This window comes from Salmo salar, chromosome ssa22 (assembly GCF_905237065.1).
Source record: "Salmo salar chromosome ssa22, Ssal_v3.1, whole genome shotgun sequence".
Classification (NCBI taxonomy): domain Eukaryota; kingdom Metazoa; phylum Chordata; class Actinopteri; order Salmoniformes; family Salmonidae; genus Salmo; species Salmo salar.
The window spans coordinates 6490227-6513154 of NC_059463.1; the positions used below are offsets into that span (position 1 = coordinate 6490227).

At 43.0% G+C, this 22928-nt stretch overlaps 3 protein-coding genes across 4 annotated transcripts in view; 2 read left to right on the forward strand and 1 right to left on the reverse strand.

Annotated features, from left to right (window-relative positions):
- Positions 1–2022: 2022 nt before the first annotated feature.
- LOC106582612 (trypsin-3-like) lies at positions 2023–12101 on the forward strand. The gene is made up of 6 exons (XM_014165841.1): positions 2023–2076; positions 4983–5092; positions 5377–5527; positions 5936–6077; positions 7843–8100; positions 11366–12101. Exons 2-6 carry the CDS (start codon positions 5038–5040, stop codon positions 11516–11518), a joined length of 759 nt encoding a protein of 252 aa, XP_014021316.1. The 5' UTR covers positions 2023–2076; positions 4983–5037; the 3' UTR covers positions 11519–12101.
- Positions 12102–12507: 406 nt separating this feature from the next.
- On the forward strand, positions 12508–20875 carry cdd (Cytidine deaminase). Its single transcript, NM_001146593.1, is given in 4 exon segments — positions 12508–12753; positions 13716–13827; positions 19996–20053; positions 20204–20875. Coding segments are annotated over 4 exon segments (501 nt in total). The 5' UTR covers positions 12508–12563; the 3' UTR covers positions 20345–20875.
- LOC106582681 (dnaJ homolog subfamily C member 16) overlaps positions 20649–22928 on the reverse strand; it is a 32969-nt gene continuing 30689 nt past the window's right edge. Inside the window, exons 16-17 of one of the 2 annotated variants that reach the window (XR_006761433.1) lie at positions 22194–22910; positions 20649–22122 (exon numbers count right to left, since the gene is read on the reverse strand). Coding sequence is in view for 1 of the 2 variants with exons in the window: in XM_014165977.2 (XP_014021452.1) it covers positions 22343–22910 (568 nt within the window). In the remaining variant the exon portion in view is untranslated. Of the gene's footprint in view, positions 22911–22928 lie in introns of both variants that reach the window. The other variant, XM_014165977.2, reaches the window with a different exon arrangement.

Below are 22928 nucleotides of genomic sequence, written 5' to 3' on the forward strand. Positions count from 1 at the left end.
TTGGGGATAAATCCTGGTACTAAGTACCTCATATATCCTATCTTTACATGCATAGGGAGGTGTTCACTATTAAAAAACAAATAGCCCAGACAAACCTTCTTATTTTCCTCCATGTGGGTCATGCGACAGGCACTATCCACACCTGGGATTCTCGTCACAAGAAATTCCTTCTTAATTTCCACCAACACCCCACAGATAACTCCCTTAGCAGGTGCCTTAGTCCAGAGTTGGAAATACGATACTTTGGATGACACGATTCTCGTGATGCCCACTGCCTTCTTCCTCTTTTCCTCAGACACACAATTAATCAACTCAAGTCCACTCTTGGTCACTCTGATTGATCCCACTTTTCCCAAAACAAGATTCACCTTCTTCGAGACTCCAAACAGATCTCCCAGGTAAACATCCTTATCCAAAAGTATCCTTGTCCGACATACACTTATCATCCCCTTCATTTTTCAACACTATCTTCTTTTTCATTCCATTCTTCAACACCATTATTTTCCATTAATCTTCCCCAACTCTACTAGACTCATTTCACCCTCGACATCAACTTCTGCCATGATCTCTCGCTAGTTCAGCTTCTCAGGCCAAGAGTGAACTGGACGCTCCATTTTAAGGATCTCAGGCAGACCTGGGCCAACTCCCGTCTCCAAGCCAAGACGGAGGAGTCTGCAATAAATCAATTAGAAAACACAAAAGGAGGGAGAGGCACAGCAAACCATAGAAATTCGTGCAAATTAGAATAAGGTAGACATAAAAGATCACTGCAAACTCAAAATAAGTAATAAATACACAAAAAAAGGGGGCTCGTTTCCAATTGGGGGAAAAACAAAGGGAGGGTAGCACGTGACACATACACACACCCTGTTTTTGCCTGTAGCGAAGTTCTCTGAGGAGAGGGGAACACACTATCACCTTTCACCTTCACTGTAAGGAAGACACTTGGGACACGACACGGCTTGCCACACCATGGATTGCGTCAACCCACGCAGCCAGCTAGTTTGTATTGTATTGACCCATGATGGGAACAGAACACGGGAGAGAAACATGGGGACCCACAGAGCACAGACACAAAACAAAACCACAGGAAGGATGTTACTTCTGCATAAAAACTTTACAAATGTACTAAGTTTAACGCTTTTACTTTAAAAATGGAGTTGAAAAAATGTCACATATTTGCCTGGACTAAGTGATTTGTGTGGTATTTGTATACAATTTCAACCGTAACACTATCACCATTACCTTTCAGATCATAGGCAATCTAAGGAAGGATGAAAAGAAGGAAGACAATACAGAGGGTGGAATGGATTGAGCGAAGGAGGGACTAAAAGACAGAAGATTGAGATGTCAAATACATTTGTAGAAGATGCAAATAGTTCAGGTGGTCACTCTCCACCTCTTTCAGATTTGTGACAACTCAACCTCCTTGGATCAAAATTAGGGGCGTGCAAACGTGATAAATAACAGCAATTAATTAATCCAGTAATGCCACTGTCCTTTTCCCCTCCTCTCTCTCACTGACACTCAGACATCCAACCAAACAACACAATAACAAACACGCCTGGAGACTGAGACGACGTATTCAGTTCCACCTCTCTAAAGAATCTTTTTTCCTCCTCACTAACAGCAGACAATGAATGACAGAACACAAATAATCAAAGGCGAGTCCCTAGATAGGACAGGGAGGAATAATAAAGGAGAATATGGCTGTCTTTGAAATGTACTAGGTCAGTCTCCGTTTTGTGCCTGTCACATAACCATCTCAGACCCAGGGGCATTTTCATTAGGCACCAAACGGGAGAAAACAGACGGAAACAGGGAGGACCTACCTGCACTTGTCTAATAGGAAACGAAAAATGTTTGTTTATCATTGCAAAACGTTTTGCTACGGTGTGCCCTGATGAACAGGACAGGTAGATAGATACGGTGTAAGGTGGACAAAAGCACTAACAATAGGGGGGAGCAGGTGTGGTTACAATATAAAAGGTGGTGGAGGTTTTTCAGGTGTTATGTCTGGGGTGTGAGAGGAGTGTGCATGAACCTGTCTGCAGTGCTTGGCTTAATCTCATAAAGGTGAGTAGGCTTGAAGACATAACTTCTGTTTGGTCTTGGGTGAAATATTACAGAATTGTAGAATACTGAATACATTATTGATATAATATTGAATGCACTACAGATAGATCCCAATGACTGTATTTTCTAGATGTACAGAGTCTGAGCATGCTCAGAACGTTCTAGTATCTCCAAAATGTGATACTTTTTTATGGATATGGTCGTATGGTTTTATGGATATGAGAATTGCAGGTAGCACTTTATAATAACTCCATGTAATAAAGCATTTATAATATAAATACTTTATTGATCATTACTCCATTCATAATATGTTTAATATAGGTCCTTATGAACAATTGACTAATCATTAAGTCTTGTTGCATGGCCTCATCTAAAGTGTGGGATATTTATACTTCAGAAATGTTTTGAGTGACCAGTGTAATTTCTCACAAAAAGATGGACATGCCATTGGTAGACATTCCAGCAGTACCTGATGCTCCTTAAGGTCTCAGAACAATCATGATAATGTTGTAAACCTCGAATGCAAACTAATCACAAAAAAGGAAGATGTAGCCTACACAAAACAACTGGTAGAAATGTTACATGTATAACATCTAGATGCTTCCAGTGCTTCAGTCTTTTAACCACAGACTATTTTCACACATGGCTTTGTTTGGCAGCACATTTATTGGATCTTTAAAAGGTATAAATTATTTTAACATACCTGGTAAGCAGTATATGGACTGCTCTTAATGTCTTGTGGACAGATTCTGTGCATAAACAGAATATTCTCCTCTTATTCTTCTTAGTTTTTTTTTTTAAATGCAGGTTGGCAACCAAAATTTGCATTACAGCCACCAACTGGACTGGAGTGTAAATCTATTACACTTTGTGACACAAAATCAACAAATAAATACATGGAAAAACAATTACCCTGCCAACTAATCTTTCACGTATTAAATAAACTAAATAAAACCCACCACCCCATTCCACTACTTTGACCCTTTTTGATCCTACACCAGGCCAACAGCCTGGGAGGACGGGATACTACAATTCAACACTCCTTGTAACTCCTCCGCAGTAAAATCTCGTAATCCCAAGTACTTCTCACAGCTGCCGCCACCACCACACCTATTTCCTGTGATTTACATTCCATTTCTGCGGTGCAGTTGATAGCCATGGCAATGAACACTAAAAAGCCAAACTTACTGAAGCATATCTCATTAAACACACTCGCCACCGGGCCTGCATCGCACCAAATGGCAGGCGTCACTGACACCGGGAATCTTCAACTTCAGTTGATCAACCTCCATCCACACCCCAGTAATCACTCCTTCCAATAGCGCCTTTTGCTGAAAGCAAAGCAAGTAACAGGTATTTCACAATTTACATGGCGCAGAGCACCTGCTTCCTCTGGGTGGAAGAAACACAAAAACGTATCACAAGTCCACTTCCGGTTACCTTCACCGATTCAACAGTACCCAAGTCCTTTTTCACCCAACCTGTAACCACATATGGGTCAGCCAAAAGGCAGGGGTCCACTTAAAAAAATAAAAATGACTCTTGCTGGACCAGATTCCTCACAACACATCAAGTACTTCATCCTCATTCTCTTCTAATACACCTCCAGAGCTACTGGAGTAAAGCTCATTCTGTTTGTACTTGACGTCAATCTTCCTCGACGCCCACGTCTCCCTCATTACTGCTAGCTTCATCGGAAAACACGTAACCTACTTCCAGCCATCTCTTCATTAACCCCAAACCTGGGTTTTCATCACTGATTAATTGGATATATTAATTGGTGAGGGAGGTGCTTAAACTTTGACTGCTTCGCATGTGTGGTGAAATTAACGAAAGAGGGGGCGGCTTTGACAGAGTTTCCTTTTGCGAGGAGGGAGAAACCAACTCCCAACCAGTGTTGGGAAATAGTGAACTACATGTTGTTCAACTAGCAATAAACTTTATTTTGCAGAAGCTTGGTGGTAGTTGAACTAAATTCAAATCTTGGTAGTGTTTTCAGTAGTTAATAGCTTTTTTTGCCATGTAGTGGGGTAGCTAACTACTGGAACTACACACTAAGAGAAGGGTGAAATAGGCAAGAATTTCATTTCTTTTTCATCATCAGACCTGCCTAATCCTCACTGGAACATAGCTTTTGTGTTTAATAGACACATTCTCTTAACATCTGACTCCGGAGTGATCTGTTCATGCAATATGCAGTCTATGACATTTCTGATTTAGATATGATACATTTTTACCAGGAGGTTGGTGGCACCTTAATTGGGGAGGATTGGCCCGTGGTAATGGCTAGAGCAGAATAGGTGGAATGGTATCAAATACATCAAACACATGGAAACCACTATTTTGGAATAAAATGTTCAATATATTTTCTTAAAACATCCTCTGTATTTTGTGATTATTGTTTAACCATTGATATGTTCTAGGGGCATCAGGTACTGCTGGAATGTTTACCAATGAAATGTCCATCTTTTTGTAAGAAATTACATTATAAATTATTTTAAGGGACCAAAGTATAAATAGCCCACACTTTAGATGAGGCTACCCAAAAATACTTTACTAATGATTAGTAAATGTTTTATAAGGACCTATATTAAACATCTTACGAATGAACTTGTGAATCATTATTAAATACTTTAAAAGCTGTTTATACTATAAAAGTGTGAATAAGGGTACTAACACTTACAATTAAATGATCCATAAATGAATAAAATATTTACCAATCAAATATAAATGTTTTATTACGTGGAGTTTTTATTAAGTGCTACCGAATTGCACAAATATGTTATGTCTACATTAGTGGTACATTTCTAAATCTATAGATTTTATTGTGGCATGTTCCTGAATGTCTAATGGCAGTAAAAATATGGAGTAAAATATTTCCCAGTGTGCTTTTCTGTCTGCTTTAGAACCGACCAATCCAGTCCAAATAGACCAGACCAAGCCAGATCAGACCAGATAACCATGGCAGAATCATGTCATGTATCACTGATCCTAATGGTCATCCTTACAATCAGAGGTATAGAACCAATGTATGATACTGGGCATAGAAATTATTCGGCAGATGTCAATCTTACCTTTAAATACCTCCTCTCTCTCCCCTCCTACCCTCCTTCATCTCCCACTCTCGCTCCCCCTCTCCTCTTCCCTCCTCACCCCCTAACCTTTCTTCCTCCCTCCCCCCACCTCTCCTTCCCGCCCGCCTACCCCTCCCTCACTACCTCTCTCCCCCCTCCCTCCCCACCACTCTCTTGCCCCCTTTCCTATGTCCCTCCTTCACCATCCCTCCCCATCTCCTTATAGGAGTACTGGGCCAGAGGATCATTGGAGGTCTGGAGGTATCACCCTACTCTATAACATACCAAGCCTCCATCCAGTACAACAAATACCACTACTGTGGAGGGACCCTCATTCACCCTCAGTGGGTGGTGTCTGCTGCCCACTGCTGGAGACCGTGAGTAATTAAACTGCTATTTCAACCTACAGTTTCTTTGATGGACAATAGCTTCCCACAGCCACTGTGTCTGGAGCTCTATGAGTCTGGCTAATATTGTTCACCAGCTGGCTCTCTCTCTGAACATATGCGGTAGCAATTGAGCCTGGGGATGAGGTTAGAGTCTGGCAAGTGAGACTACCTCTTGTACTACACCCACTAGATTTGGGGGTTATGATGGGATAGAGTAGGGCATTTCTAATGTATATTCTTCAAGAATCAATAGATATACTATTGATTGAAATAACCATTGAACACCAGGACATCTTACAGAGGGTGTTTTTAGAATTAAGTGGAATGATTCATGGTAGATGCCAGATTGGAGTCCTAACTTCCGCTCCTCTCCACCCCTCTCCTCTCGATCCACAGGGCATACCTGATCAAAGTGGTACTGAGTGAGCACAGTCTATCCAGAGCGGAAGGCTTTGAGCAGGAGTTCAACGTCTCCAATGTGCTGGTCTACTACATGTATAACTACAGGACGTTCGACAATGACATCATGCTGCTCAAAGTAAGCTGATACGATGGACAGTAGCTTTGGTTTCCCTGTACTCCCTCTCTGTATATTATCTAGTGGTCTGATTAATTGATGGATAAATCAATGAACAAGTGAATCAATTCATGCCCTCCTTAACCCCCATACAGTGAGGGAAAAAAGTATTTGATCCCCTGCTGATTTTGTACGTTTGCCCACTGACAAAGAAATGATCAGTCTATAATTTGAATGGTAAGTTTATTTGAATAGTGAGAGACAGAATAACAACAAAAAAATCCAGAAAAACACATGTCAAAAATGTTATAAATTGATTTGCATTTTAATGAGGGAAAACAGTATTTGACCCCCTCTCAATCAGAAAGATTTCTGGCTCCCAGGTGTCTTTTTTAAACAGGTAACGAGCTGAGATTAGGAGCACACTCTTAAAGGGAGTGCTCCTAATCTCAGTTTGTTACCTGTATAAAAGACACCTGTCAATCAATCAGATTCCAAACTCTCCACCATGGCCAAGACCAAAAAGCTCTCCAAGGATGCCAGGGACAAGATTGTAGACCTACACAAGGCTGGAATGGGCTACAAGACCATCGCCAAGCAGCTTGGTGAGAAGGTGACAACAGTTGGTGCGATTATTCGCAAATGGAAGAAACACAAAAGAACTGTCAATCTCCCTCGGCCTGGGGCTCCATGCAAGATCTCACTTCGTGGAGTTGCAATGATCATGAGAACGGTGAGGAATCAGCCCAGAACTACACGGGAGGATCTTGTCAATGATCTCAAGGCAGCTGGGACCATAGTCACCAAGAAAACAATTGGTAACACACTACGCCGTGAAGGACTGAAATCCTGCAGCGCCCGCAAGGTCCCCCTGCTCAAGAAAGCACATAAACATGCCCGTCTGAAGTTTGCCAATGAACATCTGAATGACTCAGAAGACAACTGGGTGAAAGTGTTGTGGTCAGATGAGACCAAAATGGAGCTCTTTGGCATAAACTCAACTCGCCGTGTTTGGAGGAGGAGGAATGCTGCCTATGACCCCAAGAACACCATCCCCACTGTCAAACATGGAGGTGGAAACATTATGCTTTGGGGGTGTTTTTCTGCTAAGGGGACAGGACAACTCCACTGCATCAAAGGGACGATGGATGGGGCCATGTACCATCAAATCTTGGGTGAGAACCTCCTTCCCTCAGCCAGGGCATTGAAAATGGGTCATGGATGGGTATTCCAGCATGACAATGACCCAAAACACACGGCCAAGGCAACAAAGGAGTGGCTCAAGAAGAAGCACATTAAGGTCCTGGAGTGGCCTAGCCAGTCTCCAGACCTTAATCCCATAGAAAATCTGTGGAGGGACCTGAAGGTTCGAGTTGCCAAACGTCAGCCTTGAAACCATAATGACTTGGAGAAGATCTGCAAAGAGGAGTGGGACAAAATCCCTCCTGAGATGTTTGCAAACCTGGTGGCCAACTACAAGAAACATCTGACCTCTGTGATTGCCAACAAGGGTTTTGCCACCAAGTACTAAGTCATGTTTTGCAGAGGGGTCAAATACTTATTTCCCTCATTAAAATGCAAATCAATTTATAACATTTTTGACATGCGTTTTTCTGGATTTTTTGTTGTTGTTATTCTGTCTCTCACTGTTCAAATAAACCTACCATTAAAATTATAGACTGATCATTTCTTTGTCAGTGGGCAAACGTACAAAATCAGCAGGGGATCAAATACTTTTTTTCCCTCACTGTATCTTTCTCTCTCTCTCTATCCATCCATCCATCAGCTGGGGAGGCCCGTGAATCTCAATGCCAACATCCAGCCCGCCATCCTGCCCAGAGTGGACATGCCCCCGTTGCAACAGGGAATGACCTGTACGGTAAGCGGCTGGGGGGTCACCAATATCTTCAGCTACTACCTGTCCCCCGTGCTCCAAGCTGTGGATGTTGACGTTATCACCAACTGCCAGAACTACTACTCCTTCAGCATCACAGACAACATGCTCTGTGCCGGCTCTCCCTTCGGAGGGAAGGACTCCTGTCAGGTGAGAGAGAAGAGATCTGTGGCTCTATTTCAGTGTCCATAATCCACACTGACATACTACTTAGAATTAAGTAACGTATCGGGCATACTGTACATTCTAAGTAGAATGCTAGTATGGAGACAGGAATGTGTAGCCTGTGTCTGAATTTCAGACTGTAAGGTACTTTATGTCGTGATGTATGCAGACCGAGGTTCAAATACTATAAGGTATCTCAGTTATTAAGTAGTTGAATATTGGAATGTATTTGAAAAAACACTTGGAAAGTATTTGAAAAAACACTTGGAAAGTACTTGAAAAAACTCAAATACACTCCCATGAAAATAACACAGTTATTTGAAAATAGTATTTTAAAAAAACATTTAAAAAGTTACCTTTTTAGATAAAACTATACTAAATATTTTCACGTGACCAAATTATTTATTAAAACACCTGTTTTGCAAAGAAGGTCTACAGTAGCCTTAGCAGCACTCTGTAGGGTAGCACCATGGTGTAGCCGGAGGACAGCTAGCGTCTGTCCTCCTCTGGGTACACTCCTCTGGGTACATTGACATTAATAGAAAACCTAGGAGGCTCATGGATCTCACCCCCTTCCATAGACTTACACAGTAATTATGACAACTTCCGGAGGACATCCTCCAACCTATCAGATCTCTTGCAGCATGAACTGACATGTTGTCCACCCAATCAATGGATCAGAGAATTAATGTAGTACTGAAAGCATAAGTTACAGCAAGCTAGCACTACTTAAAATGTGGTGAGTAAACTCAGCAAAAAAAGAAACATCCCTTTTTCAGTACCCTGTCTTTCAAAGACAATTCGTAAAAATCCAAATAACTTCACAGATCATTGTAAAGGGTTTAAACACTGTTTCCCATGCTTGTCCAATGAACCATAAACAGTTAATGAGCATGCACCTGTGGAACGGTCGTTAAGACACTAACAGCTAGCAGACTGTAGGCAATTAAAGTCATAGTTATGAAAACTTAGGACACTAAAGAGGTCTTTCTACTGACTCTGAAAAACACCAAAAGAAAGATACCCAGGGTCCCTGCTCATCTGCGTGAACGTACCTTAGGCAAGCTACAAGGAGGCATGAGAAATGCAGATGTGGCCAGGGCAATAAATTGCAATGTCCATACTGTGAGACGCCTAAAACAGCGCTACAGGGAGACAGGACAGACAGCTTATTGTCCTCGCAGTGGCAGACCATGTGTAACAACACCTGCACAGGATCGGTACATCCGAACAGCACACCTGCGGGACAGGTACAGGATGGCAACAACAACTGCCCGAGTTACACCAGGAACGCACAATCCCTCCATCAGTGCTCAGACTGTCCGCAATAGGCTGAGAGAGGCTGGACTGAGGGCTTGTAGGCCTGTTGTAAGGCAGGTCTTCACCAAACATCACCGGCAACAACATCGTCTATGGGCACAAACCCACCGTCACTGGACCAGACAGGACTGGCAAAAAATGCTCTTCTCTGATGAGTCGGGGTTTTGTCTCACCAGGGGTGATGGTCGGATTGCATTTATTGTCGAAGGAATGAGTGTTATACCGAGGTCTGTACTCTGGAGCAGGATCGATTTGGAGGTGGAGGGACCGTCATGGTCTGGGGCAGTGTGTCACAGCATCATCGGACTGAGCTTGTCATCATTGCAGGCAAACTCAACGCTGTGCGTTACAGGGAAGACATCCTCCTCCCTCATGTGGTACCCTTCCTGCAGGCTCATCCTGACATGACCCTCCAGCATGACAATGCCACCAGCCATACTGCTCGTTCTGTGCGTGATTTCCTGCAAGACAGGAATGTCAGTGTTCTGCCATGGCCAGCGAAGAGCCCGGATCTCAATCCCATTGAGCACGTCTGGGACCGGTTAGATCTGAGGGTGAGGGCTAGGGCCATTCCCCCCAGAAATGTCCGGGAACTCGCAGGTACCTTGGTGGAAGTGTGGGGTAATATCTCACAGAACGGGCAAATCTGGTGCAGTCCATGAGGAGGAGATGCACTGCAGTACTTAATGCAGCTGGTGGCAACACCAGCTATTGACTGTTACTTTTGATTTTGAACCCCCCCCCTTTGTTCAGGGACACATCATTCCATCTCTGTTAATCACATGTCTGTGGAACTTGTTCAGTTTCTGTCTCAGTCGTTGAATCTTATGTTCATACAAATATTTACACATGTTAAGTTTGCTGAAAATAAACACAGTTGACAGTGAGAGGACATTTCTTTTTTTGCTGAGTTTAGTTGAATCAAAGAGAAAGACAATAGTTGAACAGCTTTGAACAAGTTAATTTCTTCCAAAATTAAGGAGAAGCAAGATAGAGAGAATGCTAGCTATATTTCATAGTATATTTGTTTTCCACCTTCACTTAGCTAGCATCAATGCAGCTAGCTAGTTTAGCCTACTCAAAGACAGCTTAAACAGAGAGGGATGCTATGTTAACTAGCTGGCTATCCAACACTGGAACTCTTCCAAGTCAGCTTTTGGTTTTATTAATTTCTTGCTACTGGGACACACCAGAGTAACTGCTAAACTGCTTTCTGACTTTAGAGGGTTTACTAACGTGTTAGTTCTAGAAGCTATGTTGACTATGAGATGACTAATGGTTACACCCTTGACCAGCTAGACGCAAGTAAGAGTGTGCAAAGTTGTATTGAATGTGTCACTGTCTGTCACCTTGTTTACTCAAAATCCTCTCGACTTGTGCACCCACGTAAACTTTCATTCATCGGCTAGGTTGTAGCAACCTCATGATGGATACAGGGAAAATATGAGTATCATGTAGTAGCCTGAACCTTTTGATGTTACATTGAGCTGGGTGAATGGAATATGAATGACAGTCATCCAATACGCTGTTATAGAAATAAGGCCATGTTCATGTTCCTCCCTCATATTAAACGGCACTGACCGCCACTATCTACTAACCCTAGCTCTACCCCTAACCTTAACCCTTGCCCTTATTCTAACCCTAACCCTAACCCTCGCCTGAACCTTAACCCTTATTCTAAAGCTAACCCTAACCTTAGCAAGCAGTTGCTTATGAACAGATAGTTTGTTGATAGTCTGACCATCTGTAGAGCATCTACAGACGAAAATCCAGACTATCCAAATAAAGTGTGACCATAAATAATTATATAAAAACTACGCATGTATTTGAACCCAGGTCTGGACATATGTTGTGATATGTGTATGCCAAGTATATCTGTATGGCAAGCAAATGTCTTGATGCGGATATTAAAGCAAATCAATTCTATCAGGGTGACTCAGGCGGCCCTCTGATCTGTAATGGACACTTTGAGGGCATCGTGTCCTGGGGCATCAGCTGTGCCAACCCCTACTTTCCTGGTGTTTACACCAAGGTCAGGAAGTACATCAGCTGGATCAAGTGGATCATGCAGAACAACAGCTAGCGACGCCGTCTTCTCCTTTGTAAGGATCACAATGGATATACCATGTACAGAAACTGATAGTGTATCGATATGGGACATAGATGCTGAACTACCCACCGTAAACCATTACCACCAGTTTTTTTTTACTAAATAGAAAACACGAAAAAATACACTCAGGTCTATTTTCTCTCTTATGGCTACTGAATGCTGTACTGAATATGTCAATAGTGAGTGATATTGTCTTTTTGCTGATAGAAAGCTTCTAGGTAATAGTGTTATCAGCAGACAGACGTGATAAACCTCCAGCCCATGTAATCATTTGTTGAATAAGAAAAAACCTACGTACACTTTACGTCCATTGAAAAACATCGGGAAAATACACAAGGGTTGGTTTCGTTTGTCCAGTCACCAAACAGAAATAGAGTTTAAGACACACTAAAGCGTCTGTGTCTGCACTGTTAGTTGACATTTTTTCCCCTCTATATCATATTTTGATTAATATGTTATTTTGTATGTCTTAGCAAACACATACTTCTTATCCATTTCACCTGTTGATAAATAACGTTTGTGAGGTTATTTTGGTTTTTCCTTTGTGCTTTCCCATGTCCCTACTAAGGGGCAGTAAAATAAAGATCATTATTTTTACCAAGCTGTCTCTTTACTAATCAGTAGCTACTCATCTACAAAAAAATTGATTTTACCAGCACACAAACCTCATTCCGTGAACTTTATACACTGCCACAAAGAAAACATTTACAGTAAGCGATTGCCACAATATGCAACATCCTGCTGGTTACGCAACAGATGTCTATTGCTCACTCATGTCTATGCAGCTGACTCACCCCCCTCCCCCTACACACACACCCTACCCACCCAGACCCATCAGAGAGGGGGAGAATAAATAAGTAACAGGGATTGGCTATAAAGAAATGAACCACCCCCCTCTACCCTCACCCAATCTATTACAGTACAAGGCATACTCATTAAAGTCAGAGAAACTCAACAAGGACAGACACACGCACCTACACCCACAGATTCACACCACAGACAGAGACTCAGAGCCAGTATGGGAGACCTGAAGATCGCGATGCTCCATGGTAAGGACCAGGGGTTGCAGCTCCTCCACCACCCAGACAGGGTAACGGTAGAAGGGCTTATCCATCAGTCCCTGGAGGCCAAGGAGTTTGCCTACTGTCCCTACAGCAATTTCAGGGTGGGGGCTGCCCTCCTGGCCCACGACGACAGAGTGTTCACAGGTGAGCTTTCATCCATTACTTTCATCTATTGATTGAGTTTATTTGATCATCTTAAAAAAAAAAAAGTCCTACAGCTGACAATCAGTATACGTTTAGTTATATTTATTTGACCAGGTAAGTTGACTGGGAACACGTTGTCGTTTAGCGACAGTATTGAACTGGGAAGACTTAGTGGAGAAGGATCCGACATTGGATGCATGTGTTACAGTAAAGTAAAAATGTACAGAACGTCTACATTTTAATCAATAACTTTAGAATAGATGCGTAGATAACCAGAAAATAGGCATATCCAACAATCGGAAAAATTAAACATTACCCTGTAACGTTTATACTGTAGAATTTGTGATAAAGATTGCTTCTAATCGCGAGCAGGAATTTCCTGAACCTGTTTCATGAGTCATGACGAACCACCAAAAAGGAATAATCCCATATGAAGCAGGCCTGTGATGTTCAGAATGATGTAACTGTCTGTGTTCTACAGTTCTGTAGACTATTCACACTTGTTCCCTCGTCAATGGAATTTACTCAGTCAGAAATGAATCAGTTAGTCAGTTAGAATTTAGTCAGTAAGGAATTTAGCTCAAGTGGGCAAGAAGCCTTTATGTGCACAAGCATAACTAGGTTATTTAACAATACATGAACAGTCAGTAAATTCAAAGGATTTCAATAACTTTGTTGAGTACATTGTGTTCTCGACTGACTGGTTTTGCATAACCTGTTAATGATTAACTAGGGGAAAAACTATCTAAACCAAGTACTCTGCTTGGCCTAAAGACACATTTTTTGCAAGAGGATGCTTGGTATTTTCAATCAACCAATCCATCAATTGATCAATCATAAGATCTTTAGAGGGAACAGGGGAGACATCCTCAGCTCTGTCTACTTTGCCTTTGTTTTAAGCCCTTTGAAACCAAGTGAAAAGCGCTGTACATGACAGTAAATGTGATCTGTCATCTCTTCAGGTTGCAATGTGGAGAACGCGTGTAACAACCTGGGGGTGTGTGCAGAGAGGAACGCCATCGCTAAAGCGGTGTCAGAGGGATGCCGTAGCTTCAAGGCCATCGCTATCGCCAGGTAGTTCTACACTGAGTGTACAAATTATTAAGAACACCTGTTCTTTCCCATGACATAGACTTACCAGAAAACGAAAAGAGACCATATGTGTTTTTTCATAAATAACAACTGGTCTCAAGCTTTTGCTCACCTGATAAATAATATCTCATGGTAAACTGCAGACTTATCTACCAAGAGAGATCTCATCCATAATTACACGGCTGTCTACATTCATCCACAAGCCAACAAGGAGATTGAGGTTGTAACCTCATATAAATATCTTGGAATTTTGATTGATGATGGCCTCTCTTTTAAAATGCATATTCAACAACTTACAAAAAAATTGAGGCTGAAATTAGGATTTTATTTTAGGAATAAGGCTTGTTTTTCTTTTGAAGCCAGAAGGAGGCTAGTATCAGCTACATTTATGCCTTTACTAGACTATGGGGATATTTTATATATGAATGCTTCCGCTCAGTGTTTGAGATCAATTGACACCGTTTACCATGGCACTTTGAGATTTATTTTAAATTGCAAAACCCTTACGCACCACTGCACTTTGTATACCAGGGTTGGCTGGCCTTCTCTAGTCACTCGTAGAATCAGTCACTGGTATACTTTTATTTACAAAGCCATTTTGTGTTTACTACCTTTTTATTTGGGCATTTTTATTGTTCAGAAATGTGGTGGGTACTCTCTTCGTTCGCGGGACTTTATCCTGCTAACTGTTCCAAATGTCCGAACTGAATTTGGTAAAAGGGCTTTTATGTCCTCTGCGCCATCGTCTTGGAATACCTTACAAAATACTTTTAAACTGGAAGAACTTCTCCCGATTGGTATTTTTAAATCACTGATGAATGATCTTGAGACTGATTCCCTGACATGTCAATGTTTTTAATTTGCTGTTTTTGATTTTGTTATATTCTTTGTTAATTCTATGGTTTTTACTAGATTAATTGTAGTTTTTCATGTTGTTTGTCTGTAATTTTTGTAATGACTTGGCGCTGCCTATCTTGGCCAGGACGCTCTTGAAAAATAGATTTTAAATCTCAATGAGCCCTTCCTGGTTAAATAAAGGTTAAATAAAAAAAAATAAACACCACACTGGCACTCAACGAACTGTATGGGGCAATAAATAAGAAACCGCTCACCTCAGCGTTTCTGGTGGGTGGTGACTAACATGGGGAGACTTAAAACCAATCCTACCTCACTTATCCCGCTCCAATAGGGGAGCTAAAACTCTAGACCACTTTTATTCTCCCACAGAAACGCATACAAGGCCCTCCCTTGGCCTACCGTTGGCAAATCTAACCATGACTTCATTCTCCTGCTTCCTGATTACAAGCAAAAGCTCAAACAGGAAGTAGCAGTGATAGACTCAATACGGAAGAGGTCAGACGAAGCAGACGCGAGGCTACAAGACTGTTTGCTAGTACAGACTGGAATATGTTTTGGAATTCATCCAATAACATTGAGCCATTTACTACAACAGTCACAGGCTTCATCAATAAGTGCATAGACGATGTCGTCCCCTCAGTGACTATAAGAATGTATCCCAACCAAAAAGCATGGATTACAGGCAACATCCGCTCTGGGCTAAAGCCTAGAGCTACCACTTACAATGCTACGGGGACATGCTTTCATTCAGCCACAAGAGCATTAGTGAGGTCAGGCACTGATGTTGGGCGATTAGACCTGGCTCTCAGTCGGCGTTCCAATTCATCCCAAAGGTGTTCAATGGAGTTGAGGTCAGGGCTCTGTGCAGCCCAGTCAAGTTCTTGTACAGCCAATCTCAACAAACCATTTCTGTAAGGACCTCGCTTTCTGCAGGGGGGCACTGTCATGCTGAAACAGAAAAGGGCCTTCCCCAAACTGTTGCCACAAAGTTGGAAGCACAGAATTGTCTAGAATGTCATTGTAGCATTAATATTTCCATTCACTGGAACTAAGGGGCCTAGCCCTAACCTTGAAAAACAGCCCCAGACCATTATTCCTCATCCACCAAACTTTACAGTTACCGCTATGCATTGGGGCAGGTAGCGTTCTCCTGGCATCCACCAAACCCATATTCGTCCGTCAGACTGCCAGATGCTGAAGCGTGACTCATCACTCCATATGAAGCATTTTCACTGCTCCAGAGTCCAATGGCGGTGATCTTTACACCACTCCAGCTGACGTTTGACATTGTGATCTTAGGCTTGCGTGCAGCTGCTCAAACATGGAAACCTATTTCATGAAGCTCCCGACGAACAGTTGTTTCCAGAGGCAGTTTGGAACTCGGTAGTGAGTGTTGCAATTGACAAGATTTTTACGCACCACACGCTTCAGCACTTGGCGGTCCTGTTCTGTGAGCTTGTGTGGCCTACCACTTCGTGGCTGTGCCGTTGTTGCTCCTAGACATTTCCACTTCACAATAACAGCACTTACAGTTTACCGCGGGAGCTTCTAGCAGGGCAGAAATTTGACAAATTGACTTGTTAGAAAGGTGGCATCCTATGACGGTGCCATGATGAAAGTCTTCAGTAAGCTCTTCAGTAAGGCCATTCTAATGCCAATGTTTATCAATGGAGTTTGCATGACTGTGCGCTCGAATTTATACCCCGGTCAGCAATGGTTGTGCCTGAAATAGCCAAATCCACTAATTTGAAGGGATGTCAAATCAAATCAAATCAAATCTATTTATATAGCCCTTCTTACATCAGCTGATATCTCAAAGTGCTGTACAGAAACCCAGCCTAAAACCCCAAAGAGCAAGCAATGCAGGTGTAGAAGCATGGTGGCTAGGAAAAACTCCCTAGAAAGGCCAAAACCTAGGAAGAAACCTAGAGAGGAACCAGGCTATGAGGGGTGGCCAGTCCTCTTCTGGCTGTGCCGGGTGGAGATTATAACAGCACATGGCCTAGATGTTCAAATGTTCATAAATGACCAGCATTGTCAAATAATAATAATCATAGTAGTTGTCAAGGGTGCAACAAGTCAGCAACACAAGAGTAAGTGTCAGTTGGCTTTTTCATAGCCAATCTTTGGGAGTATCTCTACCGCTCCTGCTGTCTCTAGAGAGTTGAAAACAGCAGGTCTGGGACAGGTAGCACGTCCGGTGAATAGGTCAGGGTTTCAGCAGGTCTGGGACAACAGGTCTGGGACAGGTAGCACATCCGGTGAACAGGTCAGGGTTCCATAGCTGCAGGCAGAACAGTTGGAACTGGAGCAGCAGCACGGCCAGGTGAACTGGGGACAGCAAGGAGTCATCAAGCCAGGTAGTCCTGAGGCATGGTCCTAGGGCTCAGGTCCTCCGAGAGAGAGAAAGAAAGAAAGAGAAAGAGAGAATTAGAGAGAGCATATTTAAATTCACACAGGACACCGGAAAAGACAAGAGAAATACTCTAGCCCCCTGACACATAAACTACTGCAGCATAAATACTGGAGGCTGAGACAGGAGGGGTCAGGAGACACTGTGGCCCCATCCGATGAAACCCCCAGACAGGGCCAAACAGGTAGGATATAACCCCACCCACTTTGCCAAAGCACAGCCTCCACACCACTGGAGGGATATCTCCAACCACCAACATACCATCCCGGGACAAGTCCGAGTTTAGCCCACAAAGATCTCCACCACGGCACAGCCCAAGGGGGGGCGCCAACCCAGACAGGAAGACCACGTCAGTGACTCAACCCACTCAAGTGACGCACCCTTCCCAGGGACGGCATGGAAGAACACCAGTAAGCCAGTGACTCAGCCCCCGTAATAGGGGTAGAGGCAGAGAATCCCAGTGGAAAGAGGGGAAACTGGCCAGGCAGAGACAGCAAGGGCGGTTCGTTGCTCCAGCCTTTCCGTTCACATTCACACCCCTGGGCCAGACTACACTTAATCATAGGACCTACTGAAGAGATGTGTCTTCAGTAAAGACTTAAATGTTGAGACTGAGTCTGCGCACATGGGTAGGCAGACTATTCCATAAAAATGGAGCTCTATAGGAGAAAGCCCTGCCTCCAGCTGTTTGCTTAGAAATTCTAGGAACAATTAGGAGGCCAGCGTCTCCTAATCTCCTATGTCCACATACCTTTGTATATACAGTGCATTCGGAAAGTATTTAGACCACTTGACTTTTTCCAGATGTTGCTACGTTACAGCCTTATTCTAAAATGGATTTAAAAAAATCCTCATCAATCTACACACAATACACCATAATGACAAAGCAAAAACCAGAAATAGAAATAACTATTCAGACCCTTTGCTATGAGACTCGAAATTGAGCTCAGGTGCATCCGGTTTCCATTGATCGTCCTTGAGATGGTTCTACAACTTGGAGTCCACCTGTGGTAAATTCAATTGATTGGACATGATTTGGAAAGGTCTATATACGGTCCCACAGTTGACAGTGCATATCAGAGCAAAAACCAAGCCATGAGGTCAAAGGAATTGTCCGTAGAGCTCCGAGACAGGATTGTGTCGAGGCACAGATCTGGGGAAGGGTACCAAAACATTTCTGTAGCATTGAAGGTCCCCAAGAACACAGTGGCATCCATCATTCTCAAAATGGAAGAAGTTTAGAACCACCGAGTCTCTCCCTAGAACTGTCCGACTGGCCAAAGTGAGCAATCGGGGGAGAAGGGCCTTGGTCAGGGAGGTGACCAAGAACCTGATGGTTTCTGACAGAGCTCCAGAGTTCTGTTGAAATGGGAGAAACTTCCAGAAAGACAACCATCTCTGCAGCACTCCACCAATCAGGCCTTTATGGTAGAGTGGCCAGATGGAAGCCACTCCTCAGTAAAAGGAACATGACAGCCCGCTTGGACTTTGCCAAAAAGGCACCTAAAGGACTCTCAGAACATGAGAAACAAGATTCTCTGGTCTGATGAAACCAAGATTGAACTCTTTGGCCTGAATGCCAAGCATCACATCTGGAGGAAACCTGGCACCATCACTACGGTGAAGCATAGTGGTGGCAGCATCATGCTGTGGGGATGTTTTTCAGCGGCAGGGACTGGGAGACTACTCAGGATGGAGGGAAAGATGAACAGGAAAAGTACAAAGAGATGCTTGATGAAAACCTCCTCCAGACTGCTCAGGACCTCAGACTGGAGGCGAAGGTTCACCTTCCAATAGGACAACGACCCTAAGCACACAGTCAAGACAACGTAGGTGTGGCTTCGGGACAAGTCTCTGAATGTCCTTGAGTGGCCCAGCCAGAGCCCGGACTTGAACCCGATCAAACATCTCTGGAGACCTGAAAACAGCTGTGCAGCAACTCTGCAGAGAAGAATGTGAGAAACTGCCCAAATACAGGTGTGCCAAGCTTGTAGCGTCATACCCAAGAAGACCAAAGGTTGTAATCACTGCCAAAGGTGCTTCAACAAAGTACTGAGTAAAGGGTGTGAATACTTATGTAAATGTGATATTTCCAGTTTTATTTAAAAATTTGGAACAATTTCTTTTAACGGTTTTTGCTTTGTCATTATAGGGTATTGTGTAGATTGATGAGGAAAAACTGTGTTGAATCCATTTTAGAGTAAGGCTGTAACATCACCAAATGTGGAAAAATTCAAGGGGTCTGAATAATTTCCAAATGCACTGTATCATGTATCTACCTCGAGTACCTCTGCACATTGACCTGATACTGTATGTAGCTCCATTCTTGAGTATTTTATTACTTGTGTTAGTTACTATTTTTGATAAAAAAAATGTAAAACTCTGCATCGTTGGTAAAGGTTCATAAGCCAGCATTTCACTGTAAAGTCAACGACTGTGATAAATACATTTTGATATGTGGACATTCCTCATCTCAATAATTCAAGTCTAATGCTGACTCCTAGTGTCAGGGAAGTGTTATAACATCTTGATAACTATCAATGTTCTTATACAAATGTGTTCGAGGCAGGTTGACTTTTATCGTCAGGAGTCTCGCCCTGGAGGCAGAACTGAGCGGTTTCCGCTAGATACGCCAACTGCAAAGTCAAAATTCATATATATAAAAAAAAATGTTTTCATTTAGGGTTAGCAGTGGTTACAGTTAGCTTTAAAATGAGATTATGACTTTGTGGCTGTGCCAGCTAGTGACCACTCTGCACAGCTGCCTCCAGTCATCCCAATAAATGCCAACCTGCGTGTTGCATAGTGCAGTGAAAGGACGATAGTATTCTTCTTATTGACAGTGTTGTAAAAATGTCTTTATATCAATTTGTTCGCAGTGACTTACATGACCAGTTCATCTCACCATGCGGTGGCTGCAGACAGTTCATGAGAGAGGTAAGCATCATTCAAGCCTTGCATAACTGTCTGTCATTCATCTGTACTGAATGTGCAGTAGGTCTACTTCTGATTACCAAAGTAGTTATAGAGCAGGAAACTTAATCTAAAGTTCTGCTGATGCTCCATATACAACGTGTTTTTCTCCAGTTTGGGGCCAGCTGGGACGTGTACCTGACCAAGCCAGACGGCTCATACAAAGAGATGAACGTCAGCGAGCTGCTTCCTGTCTCCTTCGGTCCAGAAGACATGTCCATGAAGAAAGTCGTCAAGATCTCCAACGAGTATTAACCCGTTATAACAACCACTGGAAGGGGGGGGCGGGGGTAGATAAATACACAAGTTGTAAATTATCGAGATGTATTACACAAATCTTTGATATAAGGTAGATTGGGGGTTCCATTTTATGTAGCATGTGTGGACTGGATAGTAGTGCTATGGCAAAGATGTATATTTATGCATTTTCATTGTTCATGTATATCGAGATTTAAATGTTATTGACAGTACATTGATCAATTTGTATTCAATACATGTATAATATTTTGTCACACTTAGCTGGTATCTTTATTCCACATCAATCTATTCCTGTGAGTGATAGATTTAGAAAATGTTTATTAGGCTTAGGAAGCATATAGGCTACATCAAATAAATATCAACAGCACATCGAATAATTCTACATTCACATAATTTCATACCAATCGTTTAAAATGGACTACAGTACTCTCCCAAACATCTCAAACGTACATTTTGTTAAATCTCTCATCAGCACCAATATTGGACATGAACATGAAAAACACATTAAAATGAAAGGCAGGCAAAGTGAAATATCTACGTAGTTCATATCTAGAACTTAGTGAGCTGGAAATCATTCTGTAGCAAGAATGCAAGTAAAGGACATCTTATGCAAAACCTTGTGCAAATGTGACCGGCTGGGTTTGAACCATGGACTATACGGTTTCAACCAGACTGTTTAGCTCGCTAAGCTAAAGCCTTAACCAAAGTCTTCGGGTCTCAGGCAAGGTTACTCATCACACGAGCATGGTTCACAAGCACATCATGAGGTACAGGTACAGAAAGAGATGTGGAATAATGTTGATGTAGCTTTGCAAATCATGTGACAACACAGAATATTCTTCTGACAATGACATGCAATAAAAATCCATAGCGGTATATTTAAGGGCACAGACTCAAAACGGAAAGTAAAAGAAAAGAAACAAGACAGAAGGATGATTCAACCTTTCTGCCTGATCTGCAAATGGATAGAAATATTTATAAAAGAGTTGTACTGAGATCTCCAGCTTGGGGACCTGGCCCTGAGCAGCAGCAGAGAACACCAAGGGCTCTATTCAATCAGCTAGGAACAGTTTAGCACCCCCAAGTCCTAACCATTAGGAAAGAATAAGCAAAACTGACCTTAGTCCAGTGTTACTGTGGTAAAGTTCAGTAAGCATGAAATAGGAGAAAACGTAGTGAAAAGGGAGGTAATACCTGAACTTGTGCTACAAAAACTAGTTTGTTTTTCCTGATTCAAAAATGAATTCCTATGAACATGACCCTAGATTAAAACTGTACATTTAGATTTTTTTGCTTCACATAATTTTGTTCAGTACATGGATCCTAACCTGCATAATTTCCCCCCCATAATTGAACCAGAGTCAGCTGGTGAGAGGAGCAATAGGAGGACGTTTGACTCCATTCCATTGATTCCATTCCAACCATCACAATGAGCCTGTCCTCCTATAGATCACCCCACCAGCCTCTCTCTGAACTGCACATAATATATCCCCCCCCCCCTTTTCTTTAAATCCTAAGAGCCGGTGGTTATTGAATAGGGCCCTTGGTGTTTATTTACAACAAAATATCCAAACATACAGTAGTCAGTGCTTTACAGTGCAACACGTCAATTGTCTCAAGCCCTAATTCTGGGTTAACAGCTTCCTATGAAAGACAATGGCAAGATCAGTGCATTTGAAGCTTCACCTACTATAGTCCCTAAAGTGAAAGTAAAAAATGATTGTTGTGATAGGGTAAATGAAGCTTCAGTTTCTTGCCTGGTTCTGGATCAGTTTGTGCCGTCTGGCCAACTCCTATGACCATTGTCACACCTGAAGTTGGCATTCGCAAGACAGCACAAACAGATGTGGGACCAGGTTAGTATCCTTTATAGGGTTATATTAATCTTCTGTATTATTCATTGGCTTTGCATAATGACTACTGGCTACGTTTAAGCTGCAGAAACCTCATTTACACTTCATAGGGGTCCGGTCGGGTCCAGTCCAGTGTGGTTCCTCAGTTCTGGGGAGTGGGGCTGGAGCTTGGGGAGGTGGTGTCCAGCCCAGGCCAGCCAGGGACACTGTGCCTGGGCAGAGTCCCCTCCATCAGCCTCTCCATCCACAGCCCCAGCCTGTCCAGCTTATGGTGCACCTCCAGACTGGTAGCCCTGGAGGCCCGCCCACCACCCCTCCCTCCCCTACCCGACGGACCCCCCTCCTCCCTGGACCTTGAACGTGAGCTCGACTGGGACCGCGACCTTGACCGAGACTTTCTCCTGGAGCCTTCGTCAAATGATGAAGATGATGAGCTCGAGCTCTCTCCGCCAGTGTCCGTGTCCCCAGTGAAGACAGGTCTGAAGAGACAGAAGTACTTCTTGTGTCCATTGAGGGCCAGAACATGGCCTGTGAAGTCTCTGGGACGACCTGAGAAAGGAGAGGAGTGTTCATCCCCCTCTCCTCCTCCCCCCTCCTCCTCCTCTCCGTGGGCCAGGGCCCGGGCTGCAGTAGGACAAGACTCTAGGAGAGATGGCATCCACTGGCTGTGTTTGTCTGCATTCAGGAAGGAGAAGTGTAGGGTCTGGGTCCTGAGGGTGGGCATAAAG